This window comes from Arvicanthis niloticus, chromosome 4 (genome assembly GCF_011762505.2).
Source record: "Arvicanthis niloticus isolate mArvNil1 chromosome 4, mArvNil1.pat.X, whole genome shotgun sequence".
Classification (NCBI taxonomy): Eukaryota; Metazoa; Chordata; class Mammalia; order Rodentia; family Muridae; genus Arvicanthis; species Arvicanthis niloticus.
This window is the reverse complement of record NC_047661.1, coordinates 94366796-94390421: the sequence shown is the minus strand read 5'-3', so window position 1 is coordinate 94390421 and position 23626 is coordinate 94366796. Positions and strand designations below refer to the sequence as shown.

The 23626-nt window shown below is 41.4% G+C and overlaps 1 protein-coding gene across 3 annotated transcripts in view; it reads left to right on the top strand.

Moving 5' to 3' along the window:
- Cdc14a (cell division cycle 14A) overlaps nt 1-23626 on the top strand; it is a 149193-nt gene that overhangs the window by 49281 nt on the left and 76286 nt on the right. For all 3 annotated transcript variants that reach the window (XM_034501115.2, XM_034501114.2, XM_076933164.1), the window contains exons 5-6: nt 8820-8899; nt 22905-22971. In XM_034501115.2, the coding sequence (XP_034357006.1) occupies nt 8820-8899; nt 22905-22971 (147 nt within the window). The remainder of the gene's footprint in view (nt 1-8819; nt 8900-22904; nt 22972-23626) is intronic.

Here is a 23626-nt window from a genome sequence, read left to right as displayed (position 1 = left end):
CGCTTACAAGTTACCAGGAGATTTGAGACCTGAGGTTTAGTTGTTCTCAGTGGGGCTCTGCCTTAAGACTTCGAATTAACGTCTCCCGTAAACTACTCAAAACCCAGAGAAGAACAGGATAAATATATTTGAAAATGTTTTGAAATTATTTATTATTTTTGAGATAAGGTCTTGTGCTGTCACCCAGACTAGCTTCAAACTTGAGATCCCTGTCTTAACCTGAGTGCTGGCATTACAGACATGCTCCACCACAGTCAGCTAAAATTTTAACTTAGAGAACACTGCTGTTGTTTAACGTTCCTTGGGTACGTGATCTGGTTACTGGATGGACACTGAGAGCCTGGGTTACCTTTTCCACTACTGGGTAGATCGCAGGCCACTGTTTGATGGAAAACAACCAACCTTGACTGGGTTCCACCCCTGCTTAGCAGCCCTCTTCCTGTGTGTGTTCAGAAAGCGTTTTCTTTCCAATAGTTCCCATTTGTTAAATTGATATAAATATAATAAAACACTATCAAAACACTTGAAGTAGTTCAGATTTCAATTTAGAACTGAGAACGTGTTCATCCGTTTCCCTGCGGTTTCCTTAATTTTAAGATTTTACTTTTATTTATTATTGTTTTGTGTGCGAGTGACTGTAGGGACACATGTGCCTGTGGATGCTGAGGTCAGCGGGCAAAGGTCAGAGGGCAACCGTGGAGTCTGCTTCTCCTTTCACTTTTCCATGGTTTCTGGGGCTTGAACTCACGTTGTCAAGTTTTCATCGATAGCTTCAGCTTTGAGCTTTGATCTTGGGAAAAGCAGTTCCGGAATTTGAGCTATTTGCCTTTGTAAGGAAGCTTTGAAGTATGGTTCATTTGTAAGTGAAAGAATTATCATACACAGCGATAGGTGTTTGAAAAACTTAAATGTTAAATCTTGACTCATATCAGCCACTAATATCTTGATCACAAACATTCTGATTCATTGTCTTTTGAGTCTGAGTTTGAGTTTTACCTAGAGGTTGCTTTCTGACAGTAGATGATAGGTTAGGCATATGTTTACCTGGGTAGTGTATGTAACATATAACCTGTGAGGTTATACTTAGGCATATGTTTACCTGGGTAGTGTATGTAACATATAACCTGTGGTTGCTCCTGTAACATGAAGGACTTAGGTATTCTAGGGCTTACACATTTTCTTCCTTCCCCCTGCACTTTTTTTTTTAAAGCCTCCGGGTATGAGATATTGGCGTGATTTTCTTTGGTTTGCTTGGCAGAGGTTTGGCCTGTGTCCTCATGATTTAATTGTCAGCGATGTGTGTGTTGGCTCATGGGCTTGAATCCAGCATACTCAGTCCACAGTGTCATTAAAACAGTGCTAGCAAGAGATGTGTAGCTGTCCCAGCCATATCATCAGCTCTGGAAAGACATCTATTCAGGATGATTATGAAAATTCTACTTTCCATCAAATTAAGTGGGGAGACACATGTGGCTAATGTCTGCTATCCTCCCAAACTGCCCATCGAAGGCTCCCGCTGACTCTACTCTGATTGTGTCTATGAGAGAGATGGAAGGAGCGTTTCTCATCCAAATAAATTTTGAGATAAACACATCGTGTCTGCTGCTCGTCATCTGTCTACTTAACTCAAACTCCAGATGAAAATGTAGAGATGTCACGAGGGCATTTCAGAGCAAACAGAACCTCAGACAAGCAAACACAGTCCTTGTTCTCTGGAAGATGCAGGATGAAGAATTTTAGGGTAGAAATAAGTGATGGGGGTGGAGATGTGAGGCCCAATTCTGCTCCCCCCTCACAGTACACTGTGTCTCCATCTTTGTTAGGCAGAAGTACCGTGTTCTTCATTACTGACCTCTGGGTCTGTGGTTTCTATTGGACTTGAAGGGTTTTCTATAAACTGGCTTCAACCAGAGTATGCAGGAGACAAGATGCAGTCTTATTCTCGTGTTTTAATTAGGATACTAATAATGTAGACCAAGACCCAGGCTGTTGAGAACACAGTTGCATTTCGGCTTTGTAACCCCAGGCTTGCCTATTTAATGTCTGTGATTGTTCCACTCTGAGTATTTTTTTCTGCTTCTCTAAGTTAGAACAAAAGTGAAATTGTTTGTGCATCTCACAAATGAGTGGGTTTTTTTTCTTATTTTTTTTAATTATAAAGTTGAATGAAGATATTGTTTTTCTTGTCACTGGATAGAATGGCAGGATATGAATAAGAAAAAGTTACAAAGCATTAAGAATTTAAACATTTCTGTTTGTGCTTGTTTATGACAATTAAAATTGAAATCTGTCTTCAGGAAACAGCAGTTTACAAATTAAGGGCCTTGACATTTAAGAAGTCTGAGAACCAAGTCTTAGGTACCAAGGACAAAGCTTTAAAAGTTTCGTGACGTCGGCTCTTTGCAGAGTTTCTTGCTGTATACTGTTCTCCTCCCCCCTCCCCCCCGTAGATGTGCTTTCTGCAGGTATCTGTAATCTTTACACGTAATTGAAGTATTTTTCTCCCCAGTCTTGGCCATTTTGTTCTTTTGTTCATAAAAGTTCATGAAAGTTCAAATACAAAAGTCATGAGTCTGAGTAGTAACAACTCTCTCTCCTTTACATGTACGTGGTTCAAGAGACACATGGGCCAGCCACATCAGTAATCCTGAGACTTTTTGAGAGTGGATTTGATAAAGCCGGGGCTGGTGACATTTATTTTAATGTTCATGCTACTAAGGCATTGTGAGGCTTGGAGACTGAAGAGGCAGGACTGAGAGAGGTACTGGTGTCTGCATTAAAACAAGAGAGTTTCCCTGGATGATGGTCTCATCGTCCTAATTTTAGCACTCCAAGGGGCCATTAACTACCTCATGTCTCCATGTTCATATGCCTAGACAGCCTTTTGGGCTTAGTTCTATGAACCAGCCAGATCTAGAGTCACAGGTGGTTGTATTAGTTTCCTTGCCGGTGTGACAGGAGATCCGGCAGGAGCAACCTAAGAGAGGAGGATTGATTCTCTCTCATGGTTTTGGATATTTTAATACATACATCTCAGTCCTGTTGATTCAAAGTGGGATGGAGAATCACAGTGGTGGGAAGGTGGAGGAAAAGCATCTCATGGTAGACAGGAAGTAGAGAATGAGGAACAGATTGGGGGACCATGTATAACATGCACCATCATACTCCTAATGACTGACTTCCTCCAATGAGGCTCCACCTTCTGAAGTTCTCAAAGGAGTCTGTGAGAGACATTTGATATTCAAACCATAAGTGGAGAAAAGGAGAAAATATTGTGTGACTAATTTAATTGGATCTCTTTTCTGTATTCTCTTGCTGTGGTAGAGTTATATGTTAGGTACAGTTAGAAGTATGCTATATGTATGTTACAGTGTTTACTCTCTCTAACAAACAGCATACAAACCAGCAATGTCTCAATGACCCTGTGACCTTTTGTCTGACGGAAGTTCATGGTCCAGTAGTGTCCGCTCTTCACACTTCTGGAAACAGAAGTATAGAGAATTTATGTGATACCATTTGCAGGCGAAAGAGCCCACATCTGAGCCCAGGCATGTTGGCTCCTGACCACCGTGCTTTGTTATCACATTCTCTAGATTGGGGATCAGTATTTGTGAATGTATTTTTTCTTTACAAAGAAATTACTTCTTGTTTGTTTGTGCTATGACCAACCATTTTTTTAGAGAGTTTTTGATGTTCATTGTGCTGAGCCTTGCAGATCTGAAGACATGAAAATTACCTTCATTAGCATTTACAGCCTAGCTAGGGAGATAGGCAAAATCAGATAACCATAGAAACAAACTACAGTAAGAATTTGAAGAAGTGGGGCCAGAAAGATGGTTCTGCGGTTAAAAGTTTGAGGCCAGCCTTGGGTTACATGAAACCCTGTTAAAAACAAAACAAAACAAAACAAAACAAAACAAAACAAAACAAAACAAAACAAAGCAAAACAAAATAAAACAAAATTTAAGCATAGTGACCTGAGTTAGAGCACTGGGACCCACAGGGTGGAAGGAGAGAACCAGTGCTTGCAAGTTATCCTCTGACCTCCACATGTGCGTGTGCGCACACATAATGCAATTTCTAAAAACCAAGTAAAGAAATCTGTGCTCATGTTAATTTGTATTTGTGATTAGATAATAAAAATACCCTTGAGACTTCATTTGTTTTCTCAGAGAGTATCCTTTAATATTGGTGGTGGATTTTCTGTTATTTTGCTCCATATATTACTTGTTCAGAAGAGGGACACAAGCAGACAACAGTCTTCCCCAGGTAGGTTCTGTCCCTGTAACACTGCCATGGTGGTTTGAAATTGACATTCTGGGCAGTTCTGAGTCAATTAAATTTCTTCCCAAAGAGATGTCCAGGAAGCTGACATTACAACCTGAAAATAGTTGAGAACTAAGGCCATCTGGATATGACACTCCCTACCCCCAAAGAGATTGTCTTTGAAAACTATCAGACTAGATGATCAGGGTTAGCAGCAAGTACCTTTACCCACTAAACAATTTTATCAGCTTCTTAGATTTCTTTTAAAGGTATATTAAGGTATAAGTAAGTATGTTTCTTTCAGCAGTAAATTCTTTTCTTTATTAAAAAAAATAGTAACAGCCCCCAAAGAAAGCTAGAAACATAAGGCTTGAGGCAGTATCTCCGTGGAAAGAGAGAGCATTACCAAATCTATGGTCTGGCTTAGACTTCTATGTGAAGGCAATTATTCTTTCTAAGAATCACAGATTGTATATTAGGGAGAGCAAGTTGTCAGAGTGTACGAATAGAGTTGCAAATCTCAAGTTGCTTCTGAAAACCATACATATTATTTTTATAGGCTCTATGGATCTAGTGACATTAGTCTTTAACTTACAAGATAATTTAAAAGTATTGCAAATAAATTCTAGGAGCGTTTTAAGTAGCGTCTTGGTATTCTGTGAAGTTAGGAGAGATTCCTAATTTGACATATTGTCAGTGTGTGATATACATACGGATGCTTTAAAGTTTACATTATGTATTGTAATATTCCTTTCTATGTTGATTCAGTGACAGATTTTCCCACTTGTAATGCTATAAAATGCTTTAAACGACACTGATTTATGATAATGGAGTGTCTATGTGAAGAGACTTGGTAGCATGTGGTGATGTAAGAGTTAGTCCATAATAATTAAAGTTTAGGCATCAGTGGCTTGTTGATAAACATTACAGATTATTTTAGATTGTACTCTAATTTTTCTTATGTTTTTAAATAAAATCTCTTCATCTCTTGAATAGTATGTGTTATAATCCCGCCTCTTAGGAATCATGTGACAAATGGAAAAGTCTTTGGTTTTTGGCATTGAAGTTAATTAAATAGAAAAAAAAATCAGTATAATTAGCAGGCTCATGTTCAGTTAAAACTAAGTACATATATGTATTAGCCTTTTTATTTTTTATTGAGTAGGTCTGTAGGACTTCCTGGCAATGATAGAACAATTTTATAATGATTTTTTTTCTCAAGTGTCAATCAAAGTTTGGGAACATTCTTCCCATTGGATTACGTATGCTAACAGCTAGTACAAGGGATAGAAAGTACATTCTGTGTGTGGACACACACACACACACACACACACACACACACACACACACACACACACAGAGCCAAAAAGATAAATCAGAATATCTGGTAGGTACTTTGAAACTAGTTTCAAAAGATATTTTCAGGAAATATTAGACTTGTCTAATGCAACTTTGGGCCTCAATATGGACTTTTTTTTTGGGGGGGGGGAAGACATATTTAACATATCATAACTGATTTAGTTACTTCCTATTTAAAAAACAATATTGTTCACAGTTGTTCAAAAATAAGAACAGAGTAGGATGTTTTCTTCTCTCCAATTCTGCATCATTTGGTTTCTCTCAAACCTCTGCTCTTAATAGCTAAAAGCCATGAGTACTCGTTTTAGGAACCGGGAGAAAGGGAGCCCTTTGTCTCAGACTGTTTGGAGGGAGGGTCTGTGTTCAAATGCTAACTTGGCCACAGAGGAACAGCAGCAGTTTGGAACAATCGGTACATTTCTGGGTTTTGGATTCGTTGTCCACAAGACTTATAAATGTTAGTTTCCTTCCTGGCTTCAATCAGGCCTCCCTTTGCCTCTCCATCTTCCACTCCCTCCCCGACCTCTCTTCATCTAAGAGCTGGTATAGGGAATACATACAACATTTACATTCCCTCTTGGAAAAAAAAAATGGGATTTTATATTAAAATGAGGGACGCATGCGTGCATCATTCAACAATGAATTCTTGTCCGAGGAGAATATTTTCCCACTCTCCCTGAGCACTTCCCTCCAGACCGTAAAAAGGTCAACCTGTAACAGATGTTTCAGGAATCTTCCTGGTACTTAGATGGGCTCTGTTGGGTTTCACTCTGCACCCATTAATATTTTAGTACTGGGATAAAAATAAAAACAATGGCTCTCATCTTACAATGTGAGAACATGCCTCATGTGTGCTAAGTCATGCAGGTGGGATGGGAGGGAAGCCCTGTGGAGTAACCAGTCTGAAGAGGTTACTTTATGTGGGCCCGGGTGACTGCCTCCTGCAGCCCTATTGCCTCAAGATTAAAGGGAATTAGTGTAATTGCTCCTTAGGAGGGAAATGTATTTTTACTTTTCAAAGGAGGTTGTATAAGCTTTAATTATCTAATCTAAACACAAGAAGCTTTCTCCCTGCAGCTTTCCCTGGTAGCAGCCGTACACAACTTCTGAACCCCCTAAGCTTGAGAAAACAGTGTTTTTTCACCAGCTCTATTACAGAACCCACCCATCGGGGTAAAGTTACACTGTAGCACTGGTTACTGCAATGAGTTTTTGAAGCTAGGATTGGTTCAAATCCAGTTTTAAAATGAGTTGAGCTGCAATCAGAGTCACACTCCTTTACGTGTAGCATCAGGGTCTCTGTCTGTGGCAGTCCCTTTGAAGACAACTCATCTCCAGTGCCCCAGACCATGTATTTCAGACTGGATTGCTTTGGTTGATGTGTGCTTTTGTCACATCTTCTCTCCATTTGTCACCGGGACATGGGAATTTGCTCCTGAAGCTAGGTGTACTTGTGTGTGTGTGCGTGTGTGTGTGTGTGTGTGTGTGTGTGTGTGCGCGCGTGCACACACATGTGAGGCCAGACAACCTCAGGTGTCATATTTCTGGTGCTGTTCTGAACTTTTTGGAGACATGACAGGTTTTCTGTAGGTGCTAGAACTTGCTAAGTAGGTTAAGATACGCTGGGTGGCCAGTAAACCTCAGGGATCTGTGTATCTCTGCCTCTTCAGTACTGGGATTACAAAATGCAACACCAGAGCTGGCATTTATTTATTTATTTATTTATTTATTTATTTATTTATTTATGATGGGTCCCAGGGCTTGAACTTGGGTCCTCATGCTTGCAAAGTGAGCTCTTTAATGTCTGAGCTATCTCCCCAGCTACTAGATGTACCTTTTTGGTCTATTAAATTACTTTTTGTTAGAGAGCTCATGAATGCTACTCATTTGGAAATTGTTAGCCAGTGAATACCTGCTATATATTTCTGATGGGATGACTTAGAGTTCAAAGGGGCAGAAGGAGAACCTTCTTTGGAATACAGGGCAGCTTGCGTGTCCTGTAACTGAGTATAGGATCTCGATGTTGGGACACAGGGAGGAAATAATGCCATTAATTCTATCTAGAGAGGCTTTTAAGAATTACACATCCTTTAGCACACAGTCATTGTCTTGTCTGACCTCTCACTTTGCCTCACACCCTGCTCCCTGCTGCCCACCCATACTAACCACAAGCTCTGTCCCACCCCAACATTTTTGCCCTGTTCTTTCCATGCCCTGTTCTTCCTATCCCAAAGTCACTAAAAGACCTGCCCCCTATCAATTATTGTCACTGGGATACAATGATATAAATTCTGTTACAGTTGTACCCAGTACTGACTACAGAACCCAATATGTGCTATCTAGGCAATATGTACCTAAATGGAAATTATTTATGGTTTTAAACATTCCTTTTTGTTGGTTTGTATATTAGCAGTTTATTAATATGTCTCTGATATCAAGATCCAGGACTACTTGTTTTACAAAGTTTTTTGCCAGCATTCATTTTTATAAGTTTCATTATGATTTCACTTAGCCTTTAGAGAGCCACACTAGCTCCTCTCAGAACAGAGATGTCAATTGAAATCCACGGGGAGAACTCTCACTGTGAGCTCTGAGGGTCTGTGAGGGAGGGTCTTTCCAGGCCCTGAGTTAAACTCCTGGCCATTCTCAATGAAGGGCAAGAAAGCTAACTGTTGGTCTTTGGTGCAAAGACCAATGACAGAGGTACAATTGTCACCACACATTGTGTCTGTCCAGGGAGGTTTGTGAACCCCAGGTTGCTTTTTAAGGTCCTACTCCCATCCCTAAACACCCATTTATCTGTAAGCCTAAGGTGATGGCTCAGCTTCAAGGTGAACCGGGATGTTGGTAACTCAGTTGGCTGTCTAAAGTGCAAAAGGCCAGGCATGGAGGTGTGCATCTGTAATTGTAGCACTTGTAATGTAGAAACAGGAGCTTCATAGTGCGTTAGAGGCCAGCTTGCTCTGTATAGTGAGTTCCAGGCCACAGAGCTACAGATCAAAACCCAGCCTCAAAAACAAAATAAAACCAACGCACAAAACAACCAAAATAAAAGTCTAAAACACGTAAGAGAACCAACAGGAGCTTCCCCAGGGCTGTGACTTCAAGCAGAAGAAACAAAATGCAAATTTGGTGAGTAGGTAAGTTAGTTTTGTATGGTCTTCTAAATATTATTTATTGTTTGTCTGCCATAGGTCATCTACTTAAAGAAGACACCAGAAGAAGCCTACAGAGCTCTCCTGTCTGGCTCAAACCCTCCTTATCTTCCATTCAGGTACAGCTGCTACTGGGTCTTGGGCTATACTTGGCTTGACTTCTTGACCTCTCCTAAGAGTTGGGGTAAGGGGTCTTGTTAACTGTCTCATCACTGAGACCATGATGCTATCCAACGTGAATAGAGAATCCTTTTCCTCCTTTAAGTTTTCAAGATAGTTTTTATTATTATTATTATTTTGCAGACTAGGAAGAAAAAAAATGGCCCTTTCTTTCTAGGCATTTCCTCTACCGTTAGATCTCTTCTGTACTTTGACAATGCACTTAAAGGGCAGAGTGCCTGGTTTATGAGCTAATTAGATTTCAGCAATTACATCATGGGTTCACCCAGCCATTCTTTCACTCATGAGCATTGAGTGAGCCCTGACTGCTTGGTAGGGTTACAGATAGATGCTAGACCCACCACTGCCTCCCAGGACCACAGCTCTAGTTCGTGTTGGTCCTCAGATCCTCTGCTCATCACACCTGTCTTCAGGAACATTCTCTCTGATTTCAGTCTTGGAAAAGAATCTTGTGTAAGTGTGAGTTGGACAATGGGAAGCACCCTCAGTCTGCCCCATTGCTGGGTAACGTGAGAGAGTCCATTCACCCGCTCTCTTATGGTCAGACCTGTAGGCCATTTTCTATCCTTTCCATTGTGGCTTTTTTTTCTTCACATTGTTTCAGGTTTGTTTTAAGAAACTAAAAATACTCTAGAGAATTTTATTGCCTTGTTGTTAGACATCAAGAAATTACAGTCATCTGTTGAAAGGTACTCATTATAAGAGAAGGAATATTTAGAAATGCAGAGGCGTTTGTTCCTTGGTTTAAGCCCTTGTGTCTTACTAGAATTCTGACCTTGACTGGAACGCATAGCAGTGCTTTTCTGATAACTCAGAAAGTTGTGTTGACGGTAAACTGTATCTCTGAGTCTGGCCTCTTTACACACTTTTTGTTTGAAGTGGACGACGGTGAGGAGCTTAGATGAAAGAGTGCTGTACTGGAGTTAAACTAAAGAAGCCACCTATCCCAATAATTACAAAATCCCTGAGGCCATGGAGTGTTATCACAGACCTTTCAACAGTAATTCTGGGTACCCATTATGGCCTTGGCTTCATTATGATCTGGATTATATCATTCACAAGGCTTGTTACTCTTCTTGTTTTATGTTATACTTTTGTCTTTATTATCTAGACTTTTTTGGATTATTGATTGCTATGTTAGCAGCTTTCCATTTAAATATTTCTTTTTAAAAATTATGTGTTTGTGTATGGGCAGGTGCATGTGCGTGCCAGTGGAGGCCAAGGGCATTGGATTCTGGAAGCCGCAGCTATAGATGGTTGTGAGCCATTTGACCTGCATGTTGGGAATTAAACTCAGGTCCTCTGTTAGAACAGTATTTTCTCTAAACTCCCAAGCTATCTTTCCATATCCCTCCCACCAAGTCATCCATTTAATTTTTTTATTGCTTATGTTTTTCTACAAAGTCTATTTTGCTTGCTATTTTTTAAGGTGTGGTGCCCATGTTTGCCTGTGCGCTTCTTTGGAATGTCTGAGTTCCCAAGCATATTAGTTATGTTCTACTGCTGTAATAAAACATGATGAAGGTGACTTACAAAGGAAGGGCTTATTGGGCCTTACAATCCCAGAGGATTAGCAGTCCATGGTGGCAGAGTGGAGGCAGAGGCAGCAAGCAGCACAGCTAGAGCAGCAGAGGGCTCATATCTCAAGCCCTGGCAGACAGGGCATGGCAGGGGCTTTTAAATATCAATGCCCACCTCCTAGTGATGCACTTCCTTCAGCTAACCATATCCTAAAGCTGTCCAAACAAAGACAACTGGGGACTAAGTATTTCAAATGCCTAAGATTAGGAGGGACCTTTCTCATTGAAACCATCGAAATTGTATGAACTGCACATTTTACTATTCCTAATAAAAGGGTTTTATGGCTACTGTGAATTTAAATAATGGCCTTCCTCAAAATGTATTCAGTTAGCCAACAATTACTTGAGCAGACACCTTAAGGAAGCCCCTTCCTTCCTTCCTTCCTTCCTTCCTTCCTTCCTTCCTTCCTTCCTTCCTCCCTTCCTCCCTCCCTCCCTCCCTCCCTCCCTCCCTCTCTCCTTCCCTCCCTCTCTCTCTCCTTCTCTCTCTCTCTCTCTCTCTCTCTCTCTCTCTCTCTCTCTCTCTCTCTCTCTCTTCCTTTCTTTTGTATCAGTTTGGCAGGCCCTTTGCCTGAAATTCTTTAGTATATTTTATGTATCACAATGCTATACATACCATGAAAGCAAACTTCTGATAATTATTTGTTTGCATAGATGACTTTTCTCTTGAGAGTGGAAATTGACATGTTTTCCTATTTGTGTTCCAAGAGAAAAAAAAAATTATTGTACTGCCTTTTCCCATGCCAATAACGGTGGGAGTCTTAAGAATCTAAAGACAGGCTTTGTGACCAGCTATAGAGGATCTCAGCATAGTTTCTGTAAGTGAATGGAGGTAAGGAGGAATGCTGATGCTTATCAGAGTTCAGGTGGGAGGTCTGCAGACAGAAATTTGACTTTGGAATCGAGGACTGGGGGTAAGATCTAAGACAACCCCATAGGTTAGAGGCTGTTAAGGTGAAATGTTTTCATGTTAGGATGAAAACTGGGGCCCAAGAACGAAGGGCCCTGGTGATTTTTTTTTTTTTTAGGTACTCTTAAATTCATATGACACAGGTTTTTAAAAATGATGCTATGTTTGGTAGAGTACTAAATCACATGACGCTTGTAGTATTTAGTATCAGTACATTATTAAAATAAAATTATCTGCTTCCCTTTCTATTTGAAGTTATAGTTATTATTACAGCATTCTATAAACCTTGGTTGACAGTTTCCTAAAGGGCTGGGACAGATAGCTTAACTGTCAAAGTGCTTATAGTGTAAGCACAGGGAACAGAGTTTGGTCCCCAAACTCACATCCAAGAGCCAACTGTGGTGGCACTCACTTGTAATCCTAGCACTAGGGGGTCAGAGGCAGGTGCATCCCAGTTTAGCCCAGCTAGACAGGCTCTTTCAACTAATCAAGATGGGCAACTTTGTGGGCATGGGTTCTGCATGCACCCTCATGTGCACTTACAGGGCTAACATATAGACATGTGCACAGTGCACTCACAAACCCTAGAACACACAAACGTGCAGACCCACACAAAGTCACTGAAAATGAGACCCATTAAGGAGAAAAACTTGTGCATTGTTACTACTTAATTCTTGATTGACTCCAGTGTATGACTTTTGTGACCATTGCTTGTCTCTGATGTGTCTCAGTTCTTCAGAGTGTTGTTTTCCTGTTTGGGAGTAAGTCTTAGGGTGCTCTCTGGAATATTAAGGTATTTGTGTTGAAAATTGTTCTTTCATTTGAATTACGAATGGCCAATGTGTTTATCAAGAGTAACTCTGAAAACTAGAGGGAAATGATATTTTAATTCCTTGGGTCCGACTCTCCTCAGGGTCAGCTTGGCAACTGGCCTTTGTGGAGACAAGGGGATTACAGTTCTGGGGGTAAAGCCAGCTGAGTTTGACTTGGCAAGCCCGGATGAGTCTTGTTGCAGACTCCCCTTTTCAGAATGCCCCAAGCTGAGTCTATGGTGTTGGTCAAACATTTTATAAAGTCAGATTATTTGACTCTGGCTGAAATTTGGGTATTAAATACTCTATGTGACCCTAATGTGTGAACCTGTGTCCGATTAGAAAGCTGCTCTCTCAGGTGACAATGTGAAATGCTGCCCAGGTGAAACACTCCAGGTTTAGAACTCCTCTCGTGGGGATTTGTAAAGCACACTCCTATTTAGAAGATTTGATTCATGTTGATAAAAGCGAAGCAATCTGTTTTACCTGCAATTTTCTGGAGTACAGATTCAGTCCTGAATAACAGGCAGCAGAACTACTCTTCCAGAACACTCTAAGGCAAGTTTCCTGATCTTCACCTGTGGGGAACAAAGTGATCCCTTGGGATCAGAATAATTTGCAATGGTTTGTAAAACTGGTTCTGTGTTGTTTCCTGAGAGTCTGAGAAATAAGTTGGCTTATCAACTTTTTTTTTTTAAAAAAAAAAAATACTATGTGAACAGGAATAACTAAGCTTTCTCTCAGAACCTGAGATCAATCTTCCTTACCAGGACACACAAACCTCCCTTTGACAGTCCTTTAGTGACATTGACTTTGCAAATAGACTCCTAGTGTTTGTGTTAAGGGAGGTGTTTGTTGTGTTGGGAGATGACCCTTAGTGATGACTTGGTTGCTGAGCTATTGAGCTGAGCCTTAATGGGAAATCTCAAAAGCAATTAGTGGGGAATCGTAGGGCATGTCAGAACCTGCAGTTCTTTAACAAAGGCTCAGAAGGGTCAACCACTTAGAACTTGGCACAAGGTTACCTTCTTCTGAAGCAAAGCAAACATATATCAGGCATTATTATAAAAACATACCTGATGTGTGCTAGCTCAAATATGGCATTATGAGTTTTGTCAAAGTTTGTTTAGTAATTGGCTCTGTACTTCAAAGGGGAACAGCTCTTTAACCATAGATATATCTTTTCTCTTGAGTTTCCAAGATGTGGAAATAAAAATTAATTTCACAGTCTTTCATGATGTTCTTTTTGTTTGTCTGTTTGTTTGTCTGTCTGTTTTTGAGACAATTTAGTCCTGGCTGTCCTGAGAGTTGCTGGCCCCAAACTTACAAGATCGATCCTCTTGCCTCTGCCTCCAGGGTGCTGAGTTTAAAGGTGTGTGTGCACCACTACACTTTGCTAAAATGTCCTTTTCATTCTCCACTGTCTCACTGATCTTTGGTAGTCTTTAGGGTCAGTGCAAGAACTGCACAGATGTTCCATAAATCATTGATTTTGGTGTTTAGTCTTGGAGAAGAATCCAGTGAGGTTCGACAACTTCTGGCTTCCGTCTATTCTGAAAAGCTATGCTATAGTTTATGGAGCTTGGAGAGCTATGAAAAATAGAATCTTACCAGTTTTCTCTTCTTAATACAATGGCCGTTAAACACCATTTACAGAATCTGAGACCCAAACCAACCTTTAGGATCTTTGTGACTCTTAAACTCAAAGGAGATGAGTCTCTCTCTCTCTCTCTCTCTCTCTCTCTCTCTCTCTCTCTCTCTCTCTCTCTCTCTCTCCATTCCTTTCTTTCAAGCTATTAACAAAAGTCACAACCTGTGTTGTGAAAGTTGTTTCAGACTATTTTTTCCCCACTGCCCCTACTTTTCTGGCTTCCCCTTCTGGTACCAAACTTTCAGCAGCAGCGTTAGTGCCTTGCCTTTGTGCTCCCTCTGTGTCTGGTAGCCAGCCTCAGCTAGGTTGGAAGACGACCGAAACCACTTACCTTTATGACATCCTGCCATTAATTTTATTTTGAAGGAAACTTGTGAGTTGATGAGATGGCTCATGAGTAAAGAATTTGTTGTGCAGGGAGGAGGCTCAGAGGTGTGACCCCCCCAGAACCCACATGTGTGTCTGTAATCGAAGATCCCAGAGCTTACTCTAGGTTTAGAGAGAGATGCTGCCTCAAAAAAATAAGTGAAAGGGGATAGAGAGGTTGCTCAGCCCTTGGCAGCATGTGTTGCTTTTGCAGAGGACCCAGGTTCAGGTTACCAGCACCCTAATGGCAGCTCACAGCCACCTAGGACTCCAGTTCCAGGGGACTTGAAAGCCCTCTTCTGACCTCTTATGGCAGCAGGTATGCATGTGGTACATGCATTTACATGCAGGTAAAATATTCCTACACATAAAAATAAAGAAAAATTAATAATAAACATAAGTTAGAGAGCAATAATGAAAGACGCTCAATATTTATATCTGACCTCCACACATATGTACACACATGTATACATACGACACGCACATGTGCACCTGCATGAAAAATCGCATTGTTTAAGTGAATGTCAGTCAAACATTAATCAGAGGTGCAGAGCAGAGCTCTGTGACTGTCTTCCTGGTGTCGTAGCTCGTTCTATACAGATTCTGTTTTGCTGATTTTCTGTGACCTTTTAAGCCATGAATTAAGCCAATTTCTCACCTATTTCTATTTATTTAGACGAGCCAAATGATTTGTATGAAGGTGGATGTTAAGTCTGAAAAGCAGAAGCCTGTTTCCCCTTTGGCTTCCGTACAGGTTGTAAGCAGCTTTGGACCCTGACCCCACAAGGTCATCATGCTTTGCTTTTTCAAGGGCAGCTGTGTTCTCTCCACAAAATTGTTTTTATCTTTGTGGTCTAAAAGATACAAGTAGTCCATCTTGTCTTTTTCTGCAGCTCCTAGACACATGCAACCAATTTGTTCGGAGATTGAACGTTCTCTGATATATTATCATGTAAGATAATATCACATAAGATAGACACAATAGTGACTCATTCTCAGGGACTGTATAATATAGGATCATACAATATAGAACCACACAACATAGACACAATATTGTCTAGTTCTCAGAGTTCATATAATATAGGATCATATAATGTAGATCCAAAAGTGTAGTTCTCAGGGAACATATGACAGGATCATCCAACACAGATGCAAAGTCTCTAGTTCTCAGGGATTGTATATAGTATCATGCAATATAGGATCATACAAAGTAGATACAGTAGTGTGTAGTTCTTAAGTGTAGGGCTGTACTGCCCAGCATGTGCTACTGATCACTTTAAACTGGTCAAGTCCAAATTGTGGTAGATTACAATTGAATTGAAAAGGGTGGGCCAGTGAGGTGGCTCAGTGTATAAAAGCACATATGGCTAAACCTGACAAATTGAGTCAGACCCCTACATAGTGACAGGAGAGAACCAACTTCTGAAAGTTGTCCTCTGACATGTGTGCACACACACACAGTATAATTTCTACTTTCCTGCAAACTTAATACAAAAAAAGGAAAAGAAAACCCTAAATTAAGGCAGTCTCTGTTGTTTATAGTTTTCAGATTTCATTCATCTGTTTTTCTGTTTAACGAATCTATACTGATGCTCTCAAGATCAACCCAGGCTTTGATTATCGCCCAATGGCGGCTGTGTGGCTCAGGTGACTGTTAAGCCGGAAGTTGCTTGTAGAAAGAGTTGCTGGATGGATGAAGTTTAGATGATATTCAAGCATGAGGAGGAACTGAATTGGTGTTTGGATGTCTCTGCACCACGGTTGGCTGTGACATTAGTCTTCTTTATTGAAGGCTAGAGACATAGATTTTGTCTTCAGCAGCAATGGTCAGTTAGATGCTTTTGTGTTTAGGTTTTATGTTACCCCTGAATGAAGAGCAGTGCTGTGCTCACTAGTTTTGCATAGTAATGTATGATGTGGTTGAATGATCATGGCAGATATGACGTAGGGCTGTCGTTTTCCTGGGTAGCAGGGGTCGTGTGTGTGTGTGTGTGTGTGTGTGTGTGTGTGTGTGTGTGTGCGCGCGCGCGCGCGCCTGCGCATGCATTTCCTCTTTCTCTCTGAGGTAAGTAGGAAAATGTCATATGTCCTCTTATCTCCCTTAGGCAATATTTGGTTCAATGAATATAAATTATGAATGAATGCATTCAGGAACAAATGAATGATGAAGCAAACCAAGAGTTAAGCCAAAGGTTGGGGCCTGTGACTGCAAGACTTAAAGTAGTTTTGCATATTGTTATGGTGACTGGGCTCCTCAAATGTCTATTTTGTTTGTCTAAAGCACACCTGGTTAGTACATGTGACAATGGAAGAGAGACATACCTGGAGCACTGCCACCTTTAGTTCTGTCAGTCAACACAGAATGGTAGAAAAGACAGAAGACGATGGTCATAAACCGGCAGAATGAATTTGAAATTAATTCTTGCTACTGAGAAAGAAGGCATTAACCTACTTGAGTTAACAAAAGGAATCCTAAAATATTATAATTTTCTTGATGAAGGCCAAGGTTCTTTATTTTATCTAAGCATGCAGTTACAGATATTTACTTATTATCTATTTTGTACCAGGTGCTAAGGTGACATGGATGAACATTAAATGTATAGATCCAGTATTGTAATAGAGACAGTAGCCAAGAACCAAAATAAACACACCAGGACATAATTTCAAACTGTAATTAAGTCCAGTGCAAAGGATGGGAGCCTGGAGACCTGATGTAGCCCCAAGTAGGGTTAGAGATCTCTGTGAGAGTTATGATCTTTGACCTGAGGTCAGAAGGATTATGAAGAAACCCTAAGTAGAGATGAGAAGGAGGCACAAATACCAGTGAAGACAGAGGTCTGGTGGAGACCCGGATATGAGCTGCCAGGGAAGGCCGTTGTGCTTGGACACAGTGGAGCAGGAAGCAGGGAGCTGAAAGGCGGGTGAGGCCATCCACTCCAGGGCTGTGGTTCTCTTGAGGATTTCAATTTTACCTTGAGGACAATTGGAAGTCAGGGAAAAGATGTGCTTTTAAAAACACACCCTAGCTTCAGTGAAGAAAACTTTTAAGAATGGCTAGGAAAGATTATGTCACTTGAATTGGGAGTAGAGCACTTTCTCGCTTTCTTGAGATCCTGAGGGAGAAAAACAGGAACATAAGTGGGAGGAGCTTGAGGGATGCTGGGAGTTGTATTTTTTTTACCTATGATGCCGAAGAGTAGCTAATTGTTGCTATTGATTTTGGTGTAGGGAAGATTCGGCACCCCTTTAGCCCCAGCTTGGGGGTCAAGCTGGAGCAGTCCTGGAACTGGCTGTGTAGCTAAGCCAAGGATAACCTTAAAGTTTTGATTCTCCTGCTCCTAGTGTGATTTGATTGCAGATGCATTCCACCATGCCCAACTTTATCAAGTGCTTGGGATCCAATAGTATATTCTAGGCAACATTCTACCAAGAATGCTACATCCCTAGCCCAAGAGATATTTTTTCTCACACAATGAATTTGAGGTACCTATATAGAAAGGTGACTAGTTAGACTATTGCAAACCATTTTAGGGGGCTTTGTTGTTGTTTTGTTGTTGCTGGCTGTTTGTTTTGGTTTGGTTTTTGCTTTTTTTTTTTTTTTTTTTTTTTTTTTGAAAAGATCTTGCTGTTTACTCTAAGCCAGCCTCAAACTCATAGAAAACTTTCTGCCCCGATTTCCCAGGCGTGGGGATTACAGGCACATGCCACCACACCTGTCTGCTGTACTATTTCAGAGTTCTAAGATGTTTTAAAGAGATAGATTTGGGGGCCACTGGATTAAAGTAATTTATGTAGATGGTACTGATGAGCATGGTGTCCCCTCCCACCAACGGAATGGGCACCATCTGAAAGCCTTAGCAAGAGCTTTAGCAATGCAGGGCCTCAGACTTTGTGTTTGACTTCCTGATTTAGAAACTCAATGTGACCTATACATCTTTTTCTTAAGGAGTCACCCAGGCGATACAGATATACATTAAAGTCTAGGCAGAGGGTCTGCAGTGACTGGGGGTCAGGGCTGGGATTTGCGCTTGTTGAGGTTTCCCTTTAGGACAACTTTGCAAGGGGGTTGGGGAACAATGATAGAGAAGTAAAATGAAACTCCAGGCATAGAGAGAAGCGAGCATTCAAAGAACTGGGTGACTTTGTTGGTGGGATGATGCTCTCAGAGTGCTCCATGGATCTAGAGTAACTAGGTAATCCAGACACACAGAGCTCATGAGCGCTTGTCAAGGGACTGGTGGAGCAGGAGGGAGAGGAGCGACTGCTGACAAATAGGCTTCTTTTGGGTGTTGCAAGAATGTTCTGGGTTGAATGTGATGGGTTGTACAAGACTATACTTATGCTAATAACCATTGGGAAGATGAAGAAGAGCAAGTCTTTAGTGATGTCTTGTTTTTAAGGGAGAATCAAAGGCAGTGTGGTAGCTCAGGGACCATATGGAGGCAAGCAAGTTTTGGATGACTGGATCTTTTTAAAAGATCACAGAGGTCTGAAAATGTTGAGTTTTTATTGGGAAGGCAAGCGATATGGGAAGACTTGAGTGATGTATTCAGAACAAAAAGGGACTTTTAAAGAGAGGCTGGTGTATCCCCAAACTTCCAAAGTCCTTTTTTGTTTGATGACACAGATAAAAAGCCTTCTGGCATGGGCTCTTCCAACTCAGTCTGCAGCTCATGCTGGGCAGGTATCCTTGGAGGCTTCCAAGGGCATGTGTTCTGTTTACAAACAGCTCTTACAGCTCGATGTTCTAAGGTGCTGCTGCTAATCCACAAGAGGGTTGGTTACTTTATTGGGAGGTAACACTGCTCCTGGGGAGTGAAGTCTTTCTGCTTTTTCAGTAAACCTTCAAATCTCATCTGAGTCAGATCCTTCAATCTCACTTCTAGAAAGACCTAGTGTGGCCACTTCTGCAGCTTCTTGAGACTTTTTCCATCAAGTATTTAATCTTCTTGGTTTTCTAATTTATTTCCTATTGATCTAACTGATGTCCAGTTTAAAGACTGCATGTCTGCCCTTACCCCTACCTCTATCGTGCTTGATTTTGGAAATAGAAATCCTTCAACAAGAGCTGACATGGTAGATGCATAGGTCAACCTTCACTGGCATATGTGTGTGTGTGTGTGTGTGTGTGTGTGTGTGTGTGTGTTTGTGTGTATGTATTTGATTTGGCCTTCACTGCTCTATTTACTTTCCTGCAACTGTGCACAAGCCAGATGCCCCTAATAAGCTCTTTGTCTTGCCCAGTCTGGGGACAGAATTTGGGACATGCTGTTTCCATGATGCTCTGTGCACTGATGCATCTCAGTCACCCGGCACAGTAGGCTCCCAAGGCTTGTCATCTGTCTTGGGCTGGAGGGTGGGCTTGATATTTGTTTATTCTATTCCAGTTTGCAAACTTCTGTCTTTTTAGCCCACTCCAGTTTGCAAACTTCTGCCCGCAGTGACAGCATTGTGTCCCATCCCTGTCCATGGCACATTAACGCCTCCCCACTTCTGTATGTCTGCAGATTTGACCACCATGTCACCATGGCCTACTCATTCATCATTTGTGGTAGTGGGGCTGTGAAAGTACAAGGGAGGTTGTGAGAATCTCAACATTCTTTGCAGACATTCAGACAGCCTAGGTCAGGAGTACCTTATGTTTATGTACCTGTTCAAAAGCATCTAGGGGTAGAGATAGACTTGAGGTATAAAGGACCTCCGAGTCTCAGAATTATGTATTCTCCTTTTAAATACAAAGTAGTTCTCTGTGTGCATGCATGTGCATGTGTGTGTGTGTGTGTGCGTGTACACGCATGCACACTCATACATGTGAGTATGTACATACTGCTGTGTATGATGAGCATGTACGTGGAGGCCGGGGGGACAACTTGGGTATCCTTCCTCAGGTACCATCCATTTTTTTTTTTTTTTTAATTTTTGATTTTTTTTTGAAGTAGGGTTTCTCTGTTTAACCCTGGCTGTCCTGAAATTCATTCTGTAGACCAGGCTGACCTTAAACTCGCAGAGGTCTGTCTGACACCATCTACTTTTTCTTTTGAGGCAGGGACTCTCACTTGCAAAGGAAGCTGGGGCAGCTGCTTAGTAAGCCCCAAGGATCCCAGCTCTCCTGTCCCCTATCCTCTCTAGTGCTGGGCTTAAAACAAACCAAAGCCAAGCAAAACAAAAACAAATCAACAAAACAAACAAACAAACAAGTCAAACCAATGTGGATTCTAGGAATTCATCTTACATCTTCAAACGTACGAGGAACGCACTTTCTCACCTGAGTTGTCTCCTTTCCCGGCCCTCAACTTCATTTTATTTTATATTTTTAAATTTGAAGCAGCTGAAGCAGTAGCTTGAAATCTAGGTTTACCAAGAGAATCCAGAGTCAGTGAATCTGGATGAGAAAACCATTTTTGCTTTTGTTTCATCCACCTTCCAGTTTCTGAGATCTGATTCAAGGGCAGATGTCGGAAGTTAGCTAGAGTCGGGTCAGCAGTGTGCCTGTCCTAATAGAAGTCAAAGGCATGTTACTATCACAACACTCTTACGTCTTAGATAGTATCTATATTTACACCTTCTTGAAAATTAAAGCACTTACCAAATGTGACCTGGGTGGGTGTGGCCCAGGGAGCTTACGCATGGCTGGTGAGCACACTCAAGCTGCCACACCCTCACCAATTAAACAGCACACATCAAGGTATTACAAATTCCGTTTTTGGTTAACTTTCTTTAAATACAACTGAGTTCCCTTTTTGTTAATTTTATGTATTTTTTCTTATGTATTCTTATGTATTGAACAACAGTTTATTACATAATGGGTCTGTAGATATCAGATCACTGGGGGTCGGGTGGGGGTAGGGGTGGGGGTTGCTGTTTGCAAAGATGATGAACTCTTACTCTAAAAGGGGCGTTGTGTGCAAAGGCATATGTATTCCTATAAACTAGTATTTCATCTTGTATCTCAGATCGTTTTCAAGGTGGCTGGAAAGGGAACTGTTTTGTTTGGACATGTTGAATGTCACTTAAAAAGAACATGGACAGAATCAGTAGAGCCCCTGTTGAAGTTTGGTCAAGCCTTCCTGTTCACACAGTCTAACATGGAAGTGTGACGGCCTAAGAGACATTTCTATAAATTTCAGTAGGTCACGGTGCTTATGTTATGTTATGTTATTGGATCCTGAAGCTCTGTGGGAAAGCCCGTGTTTTTAACTCATGGCTTAGAAGCCACGGGACCTTGCCTCCCTGGGATCGTTGGTGCTCTGACACTTGGTTTTATGTTGATTATGTGTGAAAGGCTGGGTTCTTCTGGCACCCTCCTGGGATGCTGCCCTTGAGCCAACCTTGTTTGGGACTTTTGACTGTGCCAGGCTCAGCACTTGACAGCTCTCTTTCTTGGGTCAGCAGTGGGGCCCAGCTGAGGGACTGAGAAACTCTGGGTCAAGTTTCTTGCTGTGGACACTTTGGAGCATTGGTCCTGTTAAGGCTCCAGGACCAGTTCTTGCTTAGCTGACCCGAACTTGATACTTTAGTTTTAGGTTGCCTGAAACAGACCCGAGTTAGGCTGCTCTACAAAACAGTCTGGAGTCTCCAATTTTCAGTACAGTAGGTGTAAGCTTTATTTTTGACTAGAAACCTTGTTTCGGGCTAGAGAGGATGGCTCAGTGGTTAAGAACATATATTGTTCTTGTAGAAGACCCAAATTCAATTCCCAGTACATGCCTCGGGTAGCTTACAACTGCCTGTAACACCTGCTTCAGGGGATGCCTCCAACCTTCTCAGGCATGTGCACACACACATGCACACACACACACACACGCACACACAAATAATAATAAAAATAATTAATATTAAATAAACATTTTTTCATTTTGGTTCCTAGTCTTTTTGAGAGCACTTTATGGCACATTCAGAATTCTTATTGATCCTAGTAAACTGGGGATTGTTCCTGCGTTTTACTTATTTTCTTCTCCTTGCAGTGGAGGGACGGCATGTATTAAAATAACCCGCAGATGTTGCCCCACCCCCTACCCCTACCCCTCTGGCCTGGTTCACCGGTCTCTGATAGGAGGTTGCTCCCCTACCAGAGTGTTTACATATTCATGAATACTTCACTTGATGAAACAGCCCAATAGACTGTTATTAAAAGTAATCATGAACCAGGTGTCCTGAAACACACATGCCTGTGATTCCAGTTCTCGGGGAAACAGAAACAGGAGGATTTGCTACAAGTTTGAGGCCAGCCTGATCTACAGTGTAACTCCTGGTCAGCCTGGAATATATAACAAGTGTGTGTCAGTCCCCTGCCCCTAAAAGTAACAGTGGGCATAATATTTAAGTGCTTCTGCTGTGCTGGGCACTAGATATTGGACCTTACATCATTTTTATGGCATTTAACAACCAGTCCTGTGGATGATAGCTACTGTCATTATCTTTCACATATGAGGAAAACAATATCTGGATAGGAAAGGTAACTCACTCAAGTTTGTACCCACCGACGGCATGCAGGGTGGGAATCTGAATAAAGGCCCGGGCTCTTGCATCTGCCGTGCAGTCCAGCCAGCATGCCCAACCGTCTTCTTATTCTATTATCTGAAAATCTGGATTCCTGTTTCTAATGCCATTTGTTTGTACTTGTAGGGATGCATCTTTTGGAAATTGCACTTACAACCTCACCGTCCTTGACTGTTTACAAGGAATCAGAAAGGTAACGGTATCACTCTTGTGCCATAGCTGGGCAAGGAATAGTTGTCAACACCTTTGCTTGTTGTTGGAAGGATCTAGAATCAGTAAAGAGAGGGCTTTTCACCTCCTGGATAATTTATTTGTGAAATATAGTCAGCCTTCAGTTTCTGCTTTTTTTTTTTTTAATTTTAGATTAAACTTTTTTTTTATATTCTTTGAAAATTTCATGCATGTATATCATATACTTTGGTTGCCTTCACAGTTCGTTAGCCTTTCTCTCCCCTCCACATTAAGAACCCCCTTTTGGTTCTTTATCCACAAATCCAGCCAACCTCAGATTGAAAATATTAGGAAAACCCGCGGCGACTTTACTTCCTTTGTGTGCTGGTGTGGCTGTGGCACTGTCCCATCAGTCATTTATCTTTATTTTCAAGCTAGCTCTCAGTGCGGGAGGGGCGAGAAGCTGTCTTAGCCACCGTTGTCAGTGGTTGGCTGCACCCCAGAATCTGAACTGAATCATAAAGTCTGAGGGTGGGCCCCTGTGCTCTGTGTTTGAACAATACCTTCAGGTGACTGATGCACCCTCAAGTTGGTTAATTAAGCATAGCTATTTAATTATTTATGTATCCAATGGAAATGTTAAGCAATGTTTGGCACGGGTTTAATGTACAACCCAA